The sequence below is a fragment of the Ceratotherium simum genome, chromosome 34, assembly GCF_057802395.1.
Source record: "Ceratotherium simum simum isolate JZ-2026a chromosome 34, ASM5780239v1, whole genome shotgun sequence".
NCBI classification, from domain to species: Eukaryota; Metazoa; Chordata; class Mammalia; order Perissodactyla; family Rhinocerotidae; genus Ceratotherium; species Ceratotherium simum.
In genome coordinates this window covers 17,981,534-18,004,662 of record NC_141933.1, presented here as the reverse complement: position 1 = coordinate 18,004,662, position 23,129 = coordinate 17,981,534, and the positions used below count along the sequence as shown (strand labels likewise).

General features: G+C 36.6%; 2 protein-coding genes and 1 pseudogene across 2 annotated transcripts in view; 1 reads left to right on the top strand and 2 right to left on the bottom strand.

Annotated features, from left to right (window-relative positions):
- Positions 1–23,129, bottom strand: part of LOC101407136 (olfactory receptor 5AP2) — a 508,331-nt gene that overhangs the window by 7,771 nt on the left and 477,431 nt on the right. The window lies entirely within an intron of this gene.
- Positions 10,286–11,218, top strand: OR5AR1 (olfactory receptor family 5 subfamily AR member 1). Its single transcript, XM_004443650.2, has one exon. It carries the CDS (start codon positions 10,286–10,288, stop codon positions 11,216–11,218), a length of 933 nt encoding a protein of 310 aa, XP_004443707.2.
- LOC101407395 (olfactory receptor 2G3-like) lies at positions 19,157–20,091 on the bottom strand (annotated as a pseudogene).

The window sequence follows — 23,129 nt, the reverse complement described above, 5'->3', positions numbered from 1 at the left end:
GCTTTCAGATTCACACCAGGATTTTCACCATTAACCCCCCACTCCCACCCCATTCTCAGACCTTCAGACTTGGACTGAATTACATCACTGGCTTTCCTAGTTCTTCAGCTTGCAGATGGCAGATCAAGGGACTAGTTGGCCTTCAAAATTGTGAGCCAATTCCTATAATAAATCTCCTCTTATATCTATCTGACATCTATCTATCTATCTATCTACCTATCTATCTGTCTATCTATCTATGTCCATTTTGTTCTGTTTCTCTGGAGAACTCTGACTAATAAAGAAATCTTGGCAGTGTTCATTGCTAAGAGAAAGAGCAAACCAAAGGTATTGAGGTGGAAAGGTGCAGTTGCTAAATGTCTAACCTACTAAGCTGTATCATCTCTTAATTGAAAAGAATTATTTAATGTCAGATGCCTAGAATTATAAGGAGAAGCTCTCAATGCAGGTAGTGTTTTTCCTCTGGGGACATTATGGTAGTTCATGGTTCTCACAGTGATACTGGTACGCTATAGAATCTAATGGGTAAGGGACAGGGTGCTAAAAACCAGCAAGGTGTAGTACGATCCATAACGACAAAGAACTGACCATGCCCCATGTGATTTTCAAGTATCCTGCCAGTTGATGGACTTGATCAAATTATCTAAGCCTTGAATCTACCTCCATTTACATGTAAACACATTTTACATATAAATATGGAGTATTGTTGAATGGCTTTTGTATGTAACAAATTTGTCACAAGTGCATCTATTAAGTAACTCAAGGGGAAAAAAACTGGCTTGGGGCTTTACCAAAAGTAGTCCTTCATTTCGGAAATTTATGTCTCGAGCTAGAATGTTGCAAGATTGTTTGAGGTGCCTATACAACAAACCTGTATCAGCCTGCATTTTTAACTGTCACATTTATGGAGATTTTAAATATATATGCAAGCATCTGCCTTTTTCATTATGTAGTTATGTCTGACATAGTTACTATAGTTACTTTAGTTAGTTACTAAAATGTGTATTATTTTATTATAAATTGTTTTCTTTTTATTTTGCTTCATTAAATTATGTATGTGGGTAAATTAAATTATCTATGGATGACATTTAGGAGAGTAGAGGGGGCAATATAAACTACTTGCTATAAAAAATATCATTTGGGTCTGAAAGTGTATAGATCCACTGTTCCAGAGGACACCTACATACCAGTTACTAGCTATCATCCGAATAGATTTTATATCATTTGGAAAAACTAAGAAAAGGAATTCTCTTGTTAGGCTTTGGAGGCTCATTTTACTTTAAATGAAGCTTTATTTGGCCAGTGCAAGATGTGGCTACATTCTAATATACCACACATAAAAACCATCACTACATAGAACTACCGTATGACCCAGCTATTCCACTGCTGGGTATTTATACAAAGAACTTGAAAACACCAATGCGTAAAGATACATGCACTCCTGTGTTCATTGCAGCGCTATTCACAATAGCCAAGACTTGGAAGCAGCCTAAGTGCCCGTCAAGGGACGAATGGATAAAGAAGATGTGGTATATACACACAATGGAATACTACTCAGCCATAAGAAACGATGAAATCCAGCCATGTGTGACAACATGGATGGACATTGAGGGTATTATGCAAAGCGAAATAAGTCAGAGGCAGAAGGTCAAATACCGAATGATTTCCTTCATTAAGTAGTAGATAATAACAACAATAAACAAACACATAGAGACAGAGATTGGATTCCAGAGGGGAAGGGGGAGGGAGGAGGGCGAAAGGGATAATTCGGCACATGTGTGTGGTGATGGGTTGTAATTAGTATTTGGGTGGTGAACATGATGTAATCTATGCAGAAATAGAAGTATAATGATGTACACCTGAAATTTATACAATGTTATAAACCAATGTTACTGCAATAAACAAAAAATTTAAAAAAAAAACATCATTACTATTACTACCAATAAAAACAGAAAAAATTTAGTAAACTAGCAAAATGTAAAATTAACCTAACAAGCTCATATAAACAAAAAATCTCCAGTTCCAAAATTTAAATGGAAGGGAAGATCCCCGCTTATGATTGCCAAAAATAAAAGACCTAAACATAACCAAATAAGAAATGTGCAAAATCTCTGTGAAGAAAAGGAGTTAAACCTCAGAAAGATATAAAAGTAGATTGGAATAAGTATGAAAACATACACGCTCTTCAGTAACAAGACTAGATGACATAAAAGTGGCAATTGTCCCTAAGTTAATTTATAAATTTAATGTTGTTCCAATAATAACGTCCTCTGTTTTTTTTTTAAATAAGTTGACTATAAAGTTTATGTGAAAGAGAAAAAATATTATAGCCATGACTGTATTTATATATATTAATATATAATATTTATATAATTATAATTAAACAATGTATTATTGATGAATGAATTTTATAGAAGTGGTGAAAGAACAAGAGAATAGCATTAAAAACACAAATATAGACCCAATGAAATGAAATGAAAATTCAATATATGATAATAGCATTTCAAAACATTAGAGAAAAGATACATTTTTAAATAAATTTTTTTGGGACAATTGGATAGTCTTATTGAAAAAAGAAAACTAGAACTTTTCCTCTTACTAGACACTATCAACATTTCAATGAATCATAATTGTAAATATAAAAAAAAAAAACATACAAGTACTAGAAGAAAACATGGCGATGTCTTTTGTAACTGGAAGCATTATTTAAAATATATGCAAGTTATTTTTTGTTTTATCTTATCAAATATTAATTGCATCTGAATTTTGACTATAAATAGAACTCAAAATCCAGAAATAATAAAATTGAAAATTGATAAATTTAACAACATAAAGGGAAAAAAGAAAGGAAGAAAAGGAAAGAAGAAAGAAAAAAGAAAGGAAGAAAGAAAGACAGAAGAAAAAGAAACCTATTGCATGGTAACAAATTTCTTAGGAAAATCAAAAGACAAATGAGAAATTGGGGAAAATTTACACCTTATAAACTAGACCAACAGCTGATGTCTCCAATATATAAAGAATATAAAAATTAATAAGAAAAAGATCTGTGAAGAAATCCAAAATATGTAAGAAACATGCCCTGGAAAAATGGACATGAAACATAAATAAACATTTCACAAAAACAGAAATGCAAATGGCCCTTAAATATATGAAAATATATTCAACCTTTATATCAGTCAGAATCCAGTCAGGAGACAGAAAACCACACAATAATTCTATCAGGTAAAATTTAATATAAAGACTTATTATCTGGCAACAGGGGATTAACTATCAAGTGATCAAGAAAAGTCCAAAGTATATAGGAAGAATAAATACAGGGAGCAGCTACTAACTCTGGGGCTGAGGCAGAGCACCAAGGAAGAGCACACTTGGAAGAGGACCCCACCTCCCAGGCTCCTTTAGAAGTGGTTGTAAGGGATGTGGCTGTAGCTTGCTATACGGCAGAGACATTCCCTGGCCATGTCTGCCAAACAGGAAACCACTCAACAGGGTTCCACTGAAACTCACTGGGTAGTCACCCCCTGGGGTGCCAGCAAGACTTGCTAGAAAGCCACCTCTGGGGTGCTGATGGAACTTGATGAGAAGCTACTTGTGGCAGTGCTGGTCAACCTTTATGAAGGGTGAGCACCACTAGGTATGCCATGTGCTGCTGGCTACTACATGTGATCGTGCAACAGAGAAAGAGCACACCAGGATCAGAAAGAGAGCCTTTTCCTCCTGCAGTGTCCTTCCAGTGTTGTCGACTGACTAGTGTAATATTGTCCAGCTGCAAAAGGGGAAATGTTTACAGTATCCAGGTCCAGTATCAGTAAAGTAAGGCAAAGATGGATGGATTTGGAGCTGAGAGACAAAAAATTTACAACTGGTACGTTATTCTCAATGAGAAAAAATACAAATTGTGACTACCTTCAAAGAACACTTTCCGAATTTTAGATTGGCCAATACAGAGAGATAGAGAGAGAGAATAGGTAGATAAATTTAGATGAGAAATACAAATATTTGACAACCAACTTTATTGAAAAGACTGTGGGGAAATAAGAACTCCTATACATTGCTGGAGGGAAATTGGAATATTTAGCAAATTGCATATTAAATTTCCCTTTGACCCAACAATCCCACTTCTAGGAACCCACTCAGGTGATGTACTGGTCAAAGTAGGAAAAAGCGTATGCATTAGGCTATTTATTATTGTATTTTTTTCTTCTAATAGCAAAAGACCAGAACCAACTCAAAGGTCTAACAGTGGGATACTTTATAAATAAACAACAGTTCATCCACACAATGGACTACTATGCAGCTGGAGAAATGAGAGAAAAATATTTATTTCAAATCAAAGTTTGACTTGAAAACAAACATTATAAGTCAGAGAACATGTCAATGTTATTAGAAATTAACTCTTCATCGTAAAATGAGATTTAAGAATAAAATTAAAGAAGTTGGATTGAAAAAAAACAAGATCCAACTATATGCTGTCTACAGGAGCCCACTTTGTGTTTACGGACGCACAGAGGCTGAAAGTGAAGGAATGGAGAAAGGTATCACAAGGATTCTTTTTATTAACTTCTTTGATTTTATTTTTGAATCTCTTTTTTTTCTGAGGAGGAAAATTTATCTCAAATAATATAACATTTCCAAATTAAGTGGCTTTTTAAAAAAAATTGTATAGGTAGGAAGATTTTACAGCTTCCCATTTTTGTTTTTCTTTATACAATGAGAAGCTGAAATAAAGTTGCATGCCATCTCTTGAAATTAAAAAAAGGTAAAACACACATGTTTTTTACTAACTTAATCCCATTTTTAATGTTTGAATTTTATCTTTCCTTCATCCTATTTTTCTTACAAATATGTACATGGGATAAGAAAATAAAATTTTTTGGTAAGCTACCCTAGATCTCTTCCTGGAATAGGAATCTTTGCCTTATGAATGGCAGTCTTCTCATGGTTCTTATCAAAGGAGAAAAAGGGTGAACACCATGCTCAGACAGATGAGTGTTTCCATTCTGAATCGACCACTTGTAAGTTGTGTGGTCCTGGAAAAGTTAAATAACGCTCACTTACTTTATCTCTAAATCAGTGAGTCATTCACTTCATCTGAAACCAGAGGCAATAATATTATCAGCAGAACATTCAACTGATCACACATGTGAAAGTGCCCTGCAACGTCTCTAGCAAATAAATCTTCTTGAAAAATGTTAGTTTGCTTTCCCTGTTCACCAAACTATGGTCTCATAAAAGATTAAATCTCATTAATTTGTTTGGTGACGTTAAATTTCAGACACATGTCCCTTACCCTGGATTAAGATAGTTTAAATAGGTATATACAACATGGAAGTTAAATAAATATAATTATATAGATATATATAAATGTAACATGGAAAGAATCAGCCTCTTTGAAAGGACTTTCAGGCATCAGAAAACAGATCTTTCTAAATTACAGTCAAAATCACACCGTATAGGCAGCTTTGAGACAGCCCTGGTGGTCTAGCAGTTAAGATTCAGTGCTCTCACCACCACAGCCTGGGTTCGTTTCCAGATCTGGGAACCACACCACCCATCTGTTGGTTGTCATGCTGTGGTGGCTGCATGTTGCTATGATGCTGAAAGCTACGCCACTGGTATTTCAAAAATCAGCAGGGTCACCATGGTGGACAGGTTTCAGCAGAGCTTCCAGACTAGACAGACTAGGAAGAAGGACCCGGCCACCCACTTCCAAAAAAATTGGGAAAATCCTATGAATAGCAGCGGAGCATTGTCTGATATAGTGGTGGAAAAAGACCAGGAAAGGTTCTGTGCTCTGAGGTACACACGGTCCCTAGGAGTCAGACTCCAGGCACTGACGACAACAACAAGGCAGCTTTGGGCTGGTAGAAAAGTCCCTGCAACAATTATGGTTGATTTAGTCATCATGACCAGAGTGACTGGAAATCCCCCTGTGTTTCCTTCTTTTATCATTAAGGCTTAAGGAGCAGAGAGTGAAATTCCTCAGGGGATGACAGTTCATCAAATCTTTGGGTCTCGTGTGAGTGCAGGAAGCATTTCATCATATTTCTTCTGAGGATTACTTGTGACTCTGAGACTTAAATACCTCCTGCACAAGGGAGCAAAGGTGGGAGGAGCAAGTAGCTCAGAGACCACTATCAGAGTGGTTCACCGTCACTGGATTCTTCTCAGAATAACTGTTCAGTAGAGTTCGTCAAGAGAAGAGGAGACAGTGAGCCTCTCACCAACAGGTAGAAAACAGGTCAGGTCACAGGTCAGTATTTGGGAAAGAAAGAGAAAGAGATGTGACCTGTTGGGAGTGGAGCGTTCCACTGCCCAGTGCTCCTTTGAGCATGGGTTTGTTTGGCACCAGACCCATGCCATTTAAAAATTTCAAAAGGAGACATGGACTATACCTTGGCTTTTAGGTAACTCATAATAAGTCTGAATTCAGAAAATACTAGAATTGGAAAGTTCCAAAAAGTTTTTATTCTCTACCCCATTCATTTCGCAGATAAGGAAACTGCAGCTAATAGAGCAATGCATCAGTTAATTAGTGCAAATAACAAAACTACAGCCAGGATTCCACACTCTTACTCCAATATTCTTTTCATATAAACAAAAGCTGGTAATAAATAGAAATCTAAAATATATTTGCCCTGTATTTGCTTCTATAAGACAATACTTTTGCTGGTCTTTTAAAAATATTCGAGTTTACTAACTGGAATATGCTTATGTAATCACTATTCTACCATTTCTTCAAGAGTCAGATCTGCTCTATTTTAGCTACATGAGACTAAAAAGAAAAATATAAAGGTTTTCTTTTCTTTTGTCTTAATCAGCCTTGATTTTGAATTTTATACCTTCATCTCTATTTGTTTTATCATTTAATAGAAGTGTTGTAGAATTAAAACCACACTTTTCCTAAAGGTTAAGGCAGTCTGTGATTCATCACCCCGTGGAATAAGGATTGAACCTTTTTTTTCTGGAAGTTATGAGTGTGCTCTCCTCTACTGAATTAAATCATCTACACTCACATACAATTGCCAAATGCATTGAGCACTTAGCACATCACAGTCACTGAATTCAGCACTATGTATGTGTGTATATATATATATTTGTATATGCATATATATATTCTAACCAATTTTTTGTGGAAAGTCATTGAAGTAAGCATCAATCTCATTCAACAAAGGAAAAACTGATTCCAAGAAGACAAGTAGTGTGCTAGAAATCAATAGCAGTAAGTGACAAATCCTGGATTTGTCTGCACGTTATAAGAGATAACAGGCAGGGTGCTTTAAGATTGATGAAGCACCTCTCATATCGTTCATCATTTAACTGGAAGCTTGAATCTGTGAGGGAGGAGAGAATGATTTTCTAATCACATATTCTAACCGGGCGCGATGAATTGGTCAGCACATACCCAGCTGTGGCTCCGTCCTGGCTCCCTGTGCTGTGTTCTTACCAGGCGTCTCGTACTCCTCTAAGACACAGTCTAGTATCACTCCTGTATTTTCAAGTTTGATGTCTGGGTCTGTTTTCTCATTTATAAAATTATGAGATTGGACTAAACGACTCCCTCCAGTGTCAACAATAGGATTATTTACTCTCTCGCTAAAGTGGAAGAACAGATGAGAAATGGAAGGATTATGGTAGATCTTTTGTTTTTTCTTTTTTCACGGTGAACTGTTTTTAAATTCCTATGTGAAGAAGTGGGGGGAAAAAACAACACAGCACTATATATGAAATTGGCAGTCCCAGATTCAATTGCTGATTCTGCAACTAACCAACAAAATAACTAACTGTGTGACTTTGTAAGTCCCCTCAGCCAAGGTTTTTGTTTCCTTGTTAAAATAATCTATGAAGTTACATATTCATTCACATGTAGTGAGAATGAGCTGAACTGGGGTAGGGAAAATAGTTTGTTCTTTTTTAACAGCTTTGTTGAGGTATAACTGACATACAATAAATTAAATAAATATAAAGTATAACATTTGATATGATTTAATATATGTATGAAACCATCATCTCAATCAACCCATCATCGCCAAAAGTTTTCTTGTGCCCCTTGGTAATTTTTCCCTCCTGCTCCACCGCACACACTCCTCTACCCAGGTGATCATTGATCTACTATCTGTCACTATTGATTAGCTCACATTTTCTAGATTTTTATAAATGGAATCATATGAGGTATACTTTTTTATCTGGCTGTTTTCTCTCAGACTAATTATTTTGAGATTCATTCATCGTGTTGAATGTGTCAATAGTTTATTCCTTTTAATTGCAGAGTAGTATTCGATTTTATGGACATACTATAATTTGTTTATCCCATCACCTGTGGATGGGCCTTTGTATTGTTCCCAGGTTTTTTCAGAATGGTTGAATCATAGGGTAGACATGTGTAGGTTTAATTTTCTACTGCCAAAATGTTTTCCAAAATGGTTGTACTGTTTTACATTCCCACCAACAGTGATGAAAGTTCCAGTTCCTCTACTTCCCTAACAACACTTAGTGTGGTCCATCTTTTTAAATTTTAACCATTCTAACAGATTCCTAGTGACATCTCACTGTGATTTTAATTTGTATGTCCGTAATACAAACAATTTGAGCATTTTTCATGCATTTATTTGCTAGTCAGATATTTTCTTTGCTAAAGTGTTGTTCAAATCTTTGGCCCATTGTTTTTGGCTTGTTTTCTTATTAATGAGTTTTGAATTTCTTTATATATTGTGGGTACAATTTCTTTATGAGAAATATATTTTTAAAATAATTTCTCCAAGATTTGTCTTTTCATTCTCTGTTTCCTGATTGATCTAATGTATGAAATGGTGAACACACTCACAACATACTAAGAATGAGTTGAATGGGAGTAGATATAAGTACTTTATAAACTATAAACTCTTGGGGAGATATACAGGGTTGTTATTCATTATTAGAGCCCCTTCTTTGTTGCAGTTGATTATATTCTATGCAGAAATTGAAAGATGAGGGCACTACCGTCAACCACCGTCGGATTTAAGACAACCCATTGTGAATGTCCACACCCCCATGAAAGACACATTCTACTCTCTGCTTTCCTGTCTTTCTTAAGCAAAAAACAAAGTACATACAGCCTGAGTTCTCACTTCAGGTTTAGGTAGAGGATGCTACTTATTTCTAAATTACTTTGTGTTTTATTTTGGTTTAATTTTGCCTCCTTCCTTCTTAGAATTCTTCAATGGACCAGATATTCATCCAACCAAAGAGAAAAAAGTTTAACAAATGCATGCTCCTGTGTGACCACGGAGTTGGATAATGCTCTCTCTATTCCCTTTGAGTGAGGGATCCTTGAATTTTAACTCTGAACTGAGCTGTACAGCAATCTGTTGGCTAGACAATAGAATTATCCAAAGACACAGCTGTGTCTTCACCCTGATCATGTCCCATGCCAAACTTCTGGGTGCTTCCAAAGATCAGGGAAACCAGAAAACTAATTCTGCATCCATGTAAGATAGGCAAGACAGGAAAAAGAAAGGCAGGCACAAAAATAAAGAAATCGAACCTCCATCAAGTCACATATACATAGAAGACAATAAAGTGAAGTGGACTCTAGAGCCAGACAGACCCGGTTCTGCTACTCACTGGCTGTTGACTTTGCTGAAGTTACTTAATATCTAGTCTTCTTTTCAGATATGAGATGGAGATAATGGTGGTACCTACTTCACAGAGTTGCTGTGAGGATGAAATTATGTAATGTGTGCAAAGCACTCAACTGTCAGGCATATAGTTAACACTCAGTAATGCCTGGCTTTTTAAAAATTATTACTATCCATTTCCTTTTCTAATATTGCTCACCCTCTGCTCCAAGTATTTCCCTTTCTGTATGCGTGTGTGCATGATGTGTTATACTTTGAGATCCCTGAGTCTTTCATTTTTCTTTTTGTGTCTACCTACACTGAGAGCTCATGTTTATTCACTATCTGCTTTCATATTTGCTTTGTTTTAGAAAAAAGGAAGGGACACTCAAAACTGCTCTTCTTTGCTAATTAATAAGACAGATAATTGCACAGATCAGGTCAAACATTTGGTACCATGTGATAAATGACCTCAGAGCACCAAGGTCTTTGGAGAAACAGAATTTGCCATCCCTAAGACACTAACACTTTCTCCTATTTTTACTGGGCATCTGAAGAGGAGACAGGACCATCACCTTCACCAAAGCCATTTGAGTTATCTTAGGGGTCACAGAATCTAATTACTGGGAAGATTTTTAAGAATCACCCCAAATAATAAACCAACTCCAGGCACACATAAAATTGAAAAGATGGATAAAGAAAACCACTCAGTGGTGACTGAGTTTATTTTTATGGGCATCACTCAGGATGCCCAGCTGCAGATCATCTTCTTTGGGGTCTTCCTCTTGGTCTACCTGATCAATGTAGTGGGGAATGTTGGTATGATTATGCTAATCATAACAGACACTCAGCTTCACACACCCATGTATTTTTTCCTCTGCAACCTCTCCTTTGTAGACGTGGGATACTCCTCAGCCACTGCACCCAGGATGCTGGCTGACTTCCTAACAAAGCACAAAGTTATCTCGTTCTCCAGCTGTGCCACCCAGTTTGCTTTCTTCGTGGGTTTTGTGGATGCTGAGTGCTATGTTCTGGCTGCCATGGCCTATGACCGTTTTGTGGCCATCTGTCGACCCCTCCACTATAGCACTCTCATGTCCAAGCGAGTCTGCTTGGCTCTCATGTTGGGGTCTTACCTGGCTGGTCTGGTGAGTTTAGTTGCCCACACTTCCCTCACCTTCAGTTTGAGTTACTGTGGTTCCAATATCATCAACCACTTCTTCTGTGAAATCCCACCACTCTTGGCCCTCTCCTGCTCAGACACCCACATCAGTGAGATCTTGCTCTTTAGTCTATGTGGCTTCATTGAATTCAGCACCATCCTCATCATATTCATCTCCTATGCCTTCATCCTCATTGCAATCATCAGAATGAGCTCAGCTGAAGGCCGCCTTAAGGCTTTCTCCACCTGTGGGTCTCACCTCACTGGCGTCACACTTTTCTATGGCACAGTCATGTTTATGTACCTGCGGCCAACATCCAGCTACTCCCTGGACCAAGACAAGTGGGCCTCTGTGTTCTACACTATTATCATCCCCATGTTGAATCCCTTGATCTACTGTTTACGGAACAAGGATGTGAAAGCTGCTTTCAAAAAACTAATTGGAAGAAAACCTCAATGACGACAAAAAATGAAATTATGTCATCACCATGTCATCATAGGTAAATGATAGCTGTAGAAGGATTGTGGCAGGAGATAGGAAATGCAAATAACTTTCCAGTGAACACTACCCAAATTATCATCTATTTGCTGAGTGAATCTTAATCCCTAAAGAGTTTTCTGTAAACTTTAACTCTATGATCTGAAGGAAATAAAAATTAATGTTTTTGAAAGACATGAGAGCAAGTATATGTTATAAGTATCTGTTATAATTGAAAGATCAGTTGCTTTAGAACCAGGAAGATCTTTGAATCTCATTTTTACATCTCTAATCAGTGACAGTGTTGCTAAAGGACTACCTTTTCTCTTTTTTAATTGATTGTTGTATCTAGTTAATACACAAAGCACTCTAAATTGCATTAAATGCTTACAACAATTATTAGAGATAGGCATTATCCTCATTTTAAAGCTAGTAAAAGTAAAGCTCAGACAGGTAAACAAACTTGTCAAAATTAAGTGATAGAATCAAAAATTGATCCAAAGTCTACACTTTCCATTCTGACTAATGGCAAACATTCAGGCTTTGGACTATTTAGTAATATGCCCTCATCTAGGCTCTGCTATTTTCTAGCGATGTGATCTTGGGCAACTTACTTGATCTCTATAAGCCTCAGTTTCTTCATCTACTAAGTGGGGATGACAATGCTTATCTTTTAGTATTTTTCAAAGGATATGCTGTAATCTATGTAAAGAATGTCAAATAAAAATACTTAATAAACATTATTTGCTTTTATTTTTCCTTCATTTCTATCTTAACTATCCAGAATTATGCTATCAATGTGATGCAATAAAGTGAGGGAATTAATTTTTTTCCATGTAGTTGGTGGTAGAGCATGCATATCAACTTATAATGGCAACAGAAAAATGGATAGAAGTTGGATGACCTTGGTCTTAGTCCTACTCTCGCCAATAATTCTCTCAGATAAATGCTTTAATATCTCTATACTTCAATCTCTTCATCAATAAAAAAAGAACTATTATTTTTATTTTTATTATTTCTTGTTCTTTTGGTGAGGAAGATCGGCCCTGACCTAACATGTGTTGCCAATCTTCCTCTTTTTTGCTTGAGGAAGATTGACCCTGAGCTAACATCTGTGCCAATCTTCCTCTGTGTTGTAAGTGGGTCACCGCCATAACATGGCTTGATGAATGATGTAGGTCCCCACCCAGGATCCAAACCTGTGGACCTGGGTCACCAAAGTGGAGTGTGCTGAACTTAACAACTATGCCACCAGGCGGGCCCAAGAACTATTATTTATACCTTATCTATCCAATTAGTTTAAGTGATAAATAAATGCCTTCTGTTTCAAAAAACCTGAATTCTCTTTCATACATTAAAACTTTGTCCAGTAGTAAAATCATAACAAAGATACATATGTCAATCACGTTTTCTATAATAGACTGCAACAATCACATGGGTTGGTGTTGTCTTAAATCAAAAAAGAGTTGGTAATCACTGTACTAGGGGCTATGAAAGGCAAAAATTGATGCAGAAGTGGCTAAGAAGGGATATATCAGAGTGAGATAAAGCTGAGATTCAATTATGCTTCCTCCCTGGTTAAGCTATATAATCTCAGGCGAGATTTTTTTTAAACAATCTGTGCTTAAGACTTGGTGGACGATGTGATTTTAAAGGAAGATAGAAAGACAGATAGATAAATATAGATGTATGTATGTCCTGACCTCATGCAATTTATATCCATAAGAAGATAAGATAAAATGCAAATACCTCGATTCACAGGGAAAAAAAAAATGAATAAACGCAAAAAAAAACTTGCAGTCAAAGTGCTGTGGAAGCTCACACTAGAAAGACAGCACTTCGTCTTGGGTGATTAGGATATCTTTATGAAGGAGGGGGCAACTGAGTTGGGTTTGAAGCACAGCTCAGAAATTAAAGAGGAAAGCAAATGTAGTAGGGAATCGCAGAAGGAGAAAACATAGTTAACAAAGGCAAAGAGGCTGGAACCATGGGCCATGTCCATGGGCCATTTTGACTGCTTTGATGGAAAGGTTTGATGGTGAAGCTGGAATGTAGCTTGAGATCTGGCACCAATTTAGGGACACATGAGTTTATTGCTTGGGGCGTAGGGAGTTTATCGTTTATGGATTCTAGAGAAGATTCCTTTTTGCTCCCTGAAATCCAGTCACATATCCATTAGCAGTGCAACCTTTGGGGAAACCAGTGGAGAACCATAGCCCTTAGACTGGGAAATCTGAGTAGACTCTGGCTTCTTCAAGCAGGTTTTTGATGGTGTGCTTTTCTTGATGGGGCTTGGACAAAACTCATACATTTAGCCTTGTGACTGGTCTTCTCCTAGGGGAAGAATTTAAACTTAAGTCCCTGGTTTTAATCTCTGCTTTAGAGAAGATAGCTGGAATAATTAGGGTCTAAGCTTCCTTATCTATCCCATAGCTACGCCTCTTCCCTAACTCAGGAGCTATAAAATTGCCAAAGTCCTTTCCTTAGCATTCCAGGCCCTCCTCTTACTTAAACCACCTCTCTGATATTATTTCTCCCTGCTCTCGTTGTGCAACATATTCTTTTGTAAAACTATTTCTTGAATGACTTTCACATTTTTCTACCTCTGTATCCTTCCCAATTCTCTCCTTTCTCTACTCTCTGATTCTTTGATATTCTTAACTCCATGTCTCAGAATATCCAAACTCTTCTCTTCCTTCAAGGATCAGCTTAAGTACCACACCTTAAAAAGCCCTCATTGGGCTACTGGAGTGGTAAAAAAAACACTCTTCTGAACAGCAACATCCTTTAATTTATAGCTTTTTTATGGCTGTATGTGTGGACATTACAGTCATGCACATACGTGTGTAAATGCTTTAAAGGCAGACACTATGTAAGATGTATCTGGATTTCTCCCATTGCAATAGTGAACTCATAATGGACGTCTAAGGAATGCTTATGAAAAGAAAGGAGTGGGATGAAATGTTTGTTGGCTAGACTGTTTCAAACAGCTACATGCACTACAGAAATGTGCAGCCACATGACGTACTCTGGAAGCAGCTGTGTTGGTGTCTGTGTGCCTAACTATGTTAGAATAAGTGTTAATGAGACTAATAAGCCCCTTCACCAGACCTGGTTCTAGGAGACTGGAATAGGAGCCCATAATGAAATCAACACTATGAATGGCACCCACAGACGACATCTGAAATTCTACATTGTCAGCTTTATCCTAGCCGTTCCCTTCCATATCCCACCTCCCAGAAGTTCAAGTCCCATTGAACTCAAGTACACCATGAAATTTCTCCCTTTGTATACTCTTGCTTATACTAGTCCTATGCTTCAAACACCACTAACTCACCTAGAAAGCACAAACTTCTGTTTTATGTCACAAATCAATCATCACTTCATCTATAAATCATTCCTGGACTCACCATCCAGGGTTTTCTCATCCGTCAAGTGGTACCAATAACACCTACAACATAGAGTTGCTGTCACAGCTGAGTAAGATATTGTTACCACGGCCAGTTGTCCCTCTTGCTCAAGGCAGTTTTGTTTTTTGCCTACTGTCCTGGAGTAAGTATCAATAGTGCCACCTTTCACTCTCAAAAGTACCCAAGTTCAGATATTAAAATATATGAAAAACCTAAGGAGTATTTTAAACACCTTGGGGCTTAATTAAATGGCAGCTTTCCTCTGTGTTAGAGAATTACTGTATACATAATTCTGCTATAACATTAAAACATATACAGTTATGCATCACTTAACGATGGTGATACACTGAGTTGACTAAAATGTTGTTACACGACTCATGACTGTATTCCTCAGTATGAAGCCTTCCTTGGTAGACTGAGAGACTTTAAGATAGTCTTATTTTTTTATCCTCAAGTCCTAGGATAAGTGAATAACAAATGTTCATTGAACAAATGAATGACCATGACCTGCTAGACAAAAGAACTACCGAAACCTAGTCCCAATTCTGGATCTCAGGAAACCTATTAAAAATATGTGTAAGATCCCAAAATTCATAGGACATTATTGGCATCATATTTTAAGATAATGAATTTATAGAAGTTTAAATATCATGCTAATGTGCTCTTAGTTTACAAGTAGTACAGCTGGGATTAGAACTAATTTTTACTGATTCCTAGTTCAGGGTTCTATAGAATAGGGAAATGTACAGCATTGTAGAAAGTGAAGACATGATCAGACTTGAGGAAGAGGCTTGGAGAACCTCTATAAAGGTCTAGTTCATGGCTGTATTCCGTCTGATGTTTTTTGTTTTTTTTTTTTAATTTTTTGTTTATTGCAGTAACATTGGTTTATATTCCACTGCTGGGTATTTATCCAAAGAACTTGAAAACACCAATTTGTAAAGGTACATGCACCCCTGTGTTCATTGCAGCGTTATTCACAATAGCCAAGACTTGGAAGCAACCGTCTGATGATTTGATTACATTGATTAGTCAGGATTTAAACAGGCTTGTGTTGTGAAACCCTTGTTGAAAGACTCACATTTGCCTATGGCTATGGCTAGCTGAATCTTTGCAAGATTAAATGGGCTAGAGAAGCCTCCATAACATGAGTAAGTGAGGAAAAGACACAAAATAGGGGATGACATCAAAGAAGCAGTCCAGCTGTCAGATTATGCTGCAAGAGTGGTATTGATGAGGAGTAATTAGGTTCACCATGACTTTCTTCCCTTTCAGTATTTTACAATTCTCATGCTTGCTACCTGGAATATTAAATTATTGTTATTTTTTTACTTTAAGAGGAAATATATCCAAAAGTAAATAGTAAAGCTGGTAACATGATGTATGATGGTGGTGTTTATTATATCCGCCACACCTACAGTGACGACATTTAACCTTTCAACATTGCATTATTGTCCTTAAAACTAATCAACCAAACCCAAAAAGTGAAACTATAAAGCCATTTCTTAATAAATTTTGACAGGTTTATAACATATAAGTTTTATAATAAATTTATAAGAAATCTATTCTAGAGAGGATACAGATAGCTAGACATAGATAAATAGATTGATAGATATCTAAAGATTATCTAATCAAACAACCTTCATTTTACAAATAAAAGGAATGAAGTCCGTAGAAAAGTGTTCTCATAATACACAATAAAACTGATTAATCAAGTACTGAAAAAGTGTAGTTCACGACAGTAGTCCATTCTCTAATTATTTTGCTTACTCTAGGCTTTACTTTTATTTAGAAATTAGCAAAGCACTAGTTAGTATATTTCCTAGCTATGCTGTCTTCATGTTGGCATAATCCCAAACAAATCGAGGGGAAACAACTCAATAGAACATTTGATGTTGTGAAGGACCAGTAATTGTTGAGTTCACCGTTATTTGTGTTAGTCTTAAAATTAATTGTTGTTTGTTTTAGCAATGATTGTAACATAAAGTACATAGAATCATCAGTTAAATGTCTTTAAGTGTTATTTTTCCTTTTAAGTCAAAAGGAGCAAATACAGGAAGGGAAGAAAATTTGTCTTGAAGTGTCTAGATGAGAACTAGGATAGGACATGGGCTGTTTGGATGGCATTATTTTTCGTAGTTCACTTAACTCCAAGTTACTGATCAAAACAAACCAGTCAAAATGAATTGATCAAGTCAAGCAGTTGCTCTAAATAATGACTTTCTTAGAAAAACAATACAAAAATATTTACTTCTACTTGTTTATATGTTTTGGCTATGTGTGGCCCCTATGAAAATGGTTTTGTAATTTTTTCTGCATTTTTAACTAATTCATCCATTTATAGAGTTTGAGGGGTAAGGACTGGTAATGTTTTTTATATTTAATTTTTTTATTGATGTCATAATAGTTTATAACATTGTGAAATTCCAGTTGTACATTATTGTTTGTCAGTTACCATATAAATGCACCCCTTCACCCCTTGTGACCACCCTCCAACTCCCTTCCCCTGGTGACCACCAAACTCTTCCCTCTGAAGGACTGCTAATTTTTGTAAAACAAAAAAGCTTTCCATTTTATATAACTTTATGCATTTCATGTTTCTTCTTCAAGACTAATTGAATGTTATGTTTCCAATTTACAAATAGCCAACTTAGCATGTATTTCTTATTTGCTAATATTTGGGAGAATTTTAAATAGTACTTTTTACTTTAAATAAATTGTTTGAAGAAAGTTAGTTAGAAGTATACCTTTCTAATCCTCATTCAGGTATTAAGCAAATATATAATATATAAAGTCATTTGTGTATCAAGGCAAATATACAAAAAAAAACCCCTACTGTTTAACAAATATGGCTGTTTGGTTAGTGATTTCGCTTTTTACTTTTTAAATGAACTTTAAACCAACGATGTCTACTTTTCCTGTTCCACCAGAGATGCTACATTTACTGATTATATATAAACTTTATTTTTAGGGAGAGGAAATAGTTACATTTTAGTTGTATATCTGTGAAAGGAAAATTACATTCTTTTTATTTTATTCTAAATTGTGAAATAAAGTGAGAAAATTTTAGAAACAGTTCAATTTAATAACACGTTCATCAAAGGCCATATTTAAGCTTATTAAGTATATTAATTCTAAATTATATTTTGGTATTCTCTTAATTCAAAGAATAATTATTTTTAAAGATACCACTGGTTGAAAAACTTCAAAACACAAAAAGTATTGGTTTCCTCAAATTTGTGATTATATATATATCTATCTGTGTTCCACACAACATCTAGAGAGTCCTTTCAAAAACATAAGTTGTGTCATATCACCCTTCTTCATAATACTTACATTTTACCAAGAATAAATCCCTACTTCTTACCTAAGTCAAGTCAGCCCTGTATGGTCTGGCTGCTGCCTCCCTCCCCAGCCACATCTCCCTCTGCCCTGCTTCTCACTAGTTTCCTTTATTCTCTCAAATAGAGCAAACTCTCTCACACTGCCACAGCCTTTGTTCACAACCATCCTCCACCTAGAAAGTTCATCTCCTCAATCTCACTCCTATCTTTCCTGATCTTTGCATGCAGTCTCCTCAGAGAAGGTTACCCTACCTATTATTGTCTGTCACTGCCTCTTAATGATTATTTCCTTTATTACATTGATCACAATTTGTCAGTATAAGTGTCTATATAGTATGTATATTATAAATACTTGTGTATATATGAGGAAAAGTAGTGTTTCTATTTTATTGAACATTATGTTACATAGTCTTTCAAAAATATGTAGGGAATGAACGAATTAATCCATTAATTAACATTTGACTAAATCTTCTGCTTCTGATCATTGCTATCCTCTTGTTCATACAGTCAGCCTAAGACCACCAGGAACAAACCCACAGACAGATAAAACCAGATTTATTGATCCATTGCAAAGAGGAATACCACATTCCAGGATTTGGAGGGAAGGGTGGAGTTAAGACAAAATTTAAATGAAGCAATATTTTGACAGATTCGTTGCAAAGCAGGGCTGTATATAAAGGGGTCAAAATCAGTTGTAAACCACAATGTAGGTGTAGGTTCTTGTTTTCTTGGAAACTACAAAATTAAGACAGATGTGAAATGTTGCTTCCAAAAATCCTTATCTGAAGTTCTGATCCTGAGTTGAAAACTAAGACTGCTTCTCTAGATCAAGGTGCTTTAGATCCTCCAGGCAGGAGTAAGACGTTTCATCTTACTGGTATAATTTCAAGCAAATAATTCCAGATAGTCTACAGTTTTAGAGAATTAAGATTTCTTGAAGAGTAAGGAAATAGTAGTCCCTCAATGAGGGGAGATGGTTTGACACATTAAAGCTGTGGCTTGTTCTTGGGGGAGACATTTCCTGTTGAATTTGCAGCTGGATTTATGTGTCTTTTATGAATGACAGGGCAGATGTTGACAAGCCAAGCTATTTTTTTTTCTCTCTTCATATTCAGAAGTCAATTATCTTAGATTAGCAGTTAACCTTAGTGTCCCATTAAGAGCTCTCATGTCCTCTGTTTTGCGATAGCTCTCCTTAAAGCCTCTCTCACATCCTGGTTCCTTAGGCTATAGATCAAGGGGTTGAGCATAGGTGTGATCACAGTGTAGAACACCGCAATGATCTTGCCCCCAGTCCTGGAGGACTTTGACTGGGGTCTCAGGTACATGAAGATGGCAGTTCCGTAGAATATGGTCACCACTGTCAGAGGAGAGGCACAGGTGGACAGTGCCTTGTGCCTCCCAGAGGCTGACCGCATCCTGAGAACTGATAGAAGGATTCGGGCATAGGAAACAGCAATGAGGAGAAAAGGAATGAAGACAATGATAATACTGAAGATAAAAACAACCAGCTCGGTAAATGAGGTGTCAGCGCCAGCCAACCTCAGGACGGAAGGTACCTCACAACAAAAGTGATTCAGGACACTGGGCCCACAGTAGGGCAAACTCAAGTGAGGACATTGATAATCAAGGAGCTCAGGGAGCTACTGGACCAAGAAATGGCTGCCAGTTGGACACAGGTGCATTGGTTTGTAATGACAGTATAATGAAGAGGGTGACAAATGGCTACATATCTGTCATAAGCTGTGACACCAAGCAGAACACATTCAATCATGCCAAAGGAGAGGGAGAAGTACATCTGAGCAGCACAGCTGGAGAATGGGATGGTCTTCTTTTTTCCCACCATGTTGGACAGCATTTGTGGGACATTAGTGGATGTGTAGCAGATATCCAGAAAGGATAAATTAGTGAGGAAAAAGTACACGGGAGTTTAGAGACGAGGTTCTATCTGGATAATAGTGATAATAATAATATTACCAGCCACCGTTAATAAATAGAAGAACAAGAACATAATAAAAAGAATGAGCTGCATCTTTGGCTGAGATGAGAGCCCCAGGAACACAAATTCAGTCACCGTGAAGTTTGTTTTTATCATATCCATTTTTCAGGCCACGTTCCTCTTCTGGAAACATCCACTCACCTGAAGACAAAAATCAAATGCGCTATATGTCACAGTGTTGGAAATTCAAGACACAATTAAGAAAGCAAGGAGAAGTCTTGGTCTGAGATTATATCCTGAGTATCTGAATTGTACTACAAATGGAAAGCTTTTTTTCGGCTTTTGGATGGAATAGTCTCTTGATGAGATTAAGAATTTCAAACTCAAATGCTGATTAAGTTAAGCAGATATTCTTGCCTTTTCTCTAAGAGTACGTCCTTTTGCTTGTTCATAATCTTTCTAAACCCTACTCATTTTTCAAAGCCTTTCTCATGTCTCATCTCTTCAAAAAGACCAGATTGTGTCTTGGTTCTACACCTGACAACAGAGCACCATGATGCAGCACTCACATAAAAAGCGGTGAAGGGCCTTGCTTCATGTGCTATCCACCGACCTAAAAGTACAGACAGAAACAGCAGCCTGTGGTTCTTCTCTATCATCCTGATGCATCTTTCCAGTGCTTAGACACCCTGATACCCTAAAGAAAAAGACTGTGCACACCAACAACAAAACCACTCGTGGCTCACACTAATTGCCAATTCTCCCAGCTTCAACACTTCCAGACTGTGGAGTCTTGGATGGTTTCATTATGTATAAAATGAGAATAACGATGGAACCAATTTTTTTGAGGATTGAACTAAATAATGTGTATATAAAGAATTTAAGACAATGTCTATATGTAGGGGACAATCCACAAATAACATTTACTATTAATAGTCCTAATAACATTCAGTAATTCTATGTTTATCTGAAATTCGCTTCCTCAAAAAAAAAATTTTGAGAGAAATAATACTATTAAAAAGTATCCAGACCATTTAAAGGAACTAGGTCTAGTCACTGAGAGCTTGTTAGCCCCCACCCTCTGCCTACTTACTCTTAGTTTATGCACAGATTTAGTATGTTTGGTTACTGACTTGCAGCCCTGAGCAGATTAAAAGCAATGACTTAGAAAAATTGGGGGAAGTGAAGAGTTCTAGAGGTAGGCACAGTTATAATAGCATGAAAAAGTTGCCAATCATTCATTCACTCACTTGTTCATCTTTTTTTTTTTAATTTCTTCCTTCCCAAAATACATCTTTGATAATCTAGTATGCACCAGATGCTAGGCATACACTGGTAAACACAACAGACATTTTCAATCTTTCATAGAGTTTACAGATTGGTAGAAATTTGCTATGAAGGAAACAAACTGATTCCTGAGGGAGTGGGGAATCTTATCTAGAAGACATTTAAGAACCAAGTAAGTAGTTGCGGGTCATGAAAAAGACCACTCTATGAAAAACATAATTTTTCAAATAATATTGATTCATATGTAATATGTTTTAGAGGCCTTTCGATATTTTGATTTAAGTCATGGTTTTTCAAATTAAACAATTCCGCGAACTGGTTAACTAAATTATCTAAAATATGATGTCCAGGGATAAAGGAGAGACAGGCCTGGAAAGAGGAGAGAGAAGTTAAGTCACTGTCCTGTTTTCATCAAGAGTAGCAAGAAAGGGAGTGAGCAGGAGAGGCTATAGGGTTCCCTTCCAGACCCTCCAAACAGTGGTAGAAAGCTCTGCTCCAAATAAAAAAAAGTTTTGATGATTTTTAGGAGTTACTAACGACAACAAATGACATCCACAGTGAGTTTCTCAGAATACAACAAGATGGCACACAATCAGAATCTTGTTCATATAAAGGAACATAAATATATTGGTTCAACATTTAAACACTTTAGATTTTGAAGACAATAAAATAAGATACTCCCTAGTTCCTCTAAATGCACAGGTGCCTCAAAGAGAATTTGTAGTCACTTTATGGCTGCAACTACTGAAAGTCAGCTAGAACCCATTCAGTTGTCAATTTTTCAGGATATAAATCTGTTTCTGTTCTTGTCAGAACACACAGAGTTGCACATCTATCATAAGGATAAGAGGGCCGGCTCCGTGGCTTAGCGGTTAAGTGCGCGCTCTGATGCTGGCGGCCCGGGTTCGGATCCCGGGCACGCCCCAAGGCACCACTTCTCCGTCCAACCCGAGGCCGAGTCCCACGTACATCAACTAGAAGGATGCGAACCTATGACATACAACTATCTACTGGGGCTTTGGGGGGAAAAAAATGAATAAATAAAATCTTTAAAAAAAAATAATAATAAGGATAAGAGCAATGAAAACATTTTTGTAAATAAATACCCACAATGTGAAGTAAATTCATCAAATTAAATATGCGGCTGCAAAAGCCCTGGATATTTTGTAATTACCTGTAGATTCTATATAGGCATCTCAATCAAGCAAGCAGTCTCCTAGTTAACTGTGCACACTTCACTTTACCTCACAAGGCAAGAGCTACTGTTACCAAATGCTTTCTTCCAATTTGTCTCCCTGGAAAACTCTTATTCAACCTTTTAAATACTAGGCATGCATGACATCCTCTTTGAAACTCTCCTTAATTTAATTCCCCCAGACAGGGTTAATCAGAGACCTCTCTGCTGAACCATTTCCATACTTTGAACAGACTCTGTTGTTGTATGTATGTGTGTGTGTGTGTGTGTGTGTGCGCGTGTGTGAATAAAAAGTTATTAGTCTATCCCTTCAATTGACTTTGGATTTTTAGGGATCCTGTCATGTTTATTTGTTTTTCCATTTCATAGCACACAATAAACACTATTAAATGCTGATAAAACTTAAGTAAACTATTCTTATTTTCTACTTTTCTTAAGTCTTGAGCTCAGATTAAGAATAAATTCACTCTTATGGTAGCCATGATTTTAGTCAGTGAATAAAGTCAAGCAAAGTCGTTTACTCCCTAATAGTTTATTTTTCTGAACAACACAGTCTCATGCTCAGAAAGCGACCTAATTCAGTTTGAAAAAAAAGCAAAACACTTGATGTGCCTTGGTGCCAAGAAGGTACAATGAGTGCTAACTACTACTTTGCTCAAGTTCAGGTTATTTTGGCATCATATAGACACATCATATTAGGCATTTTATGTATTACATG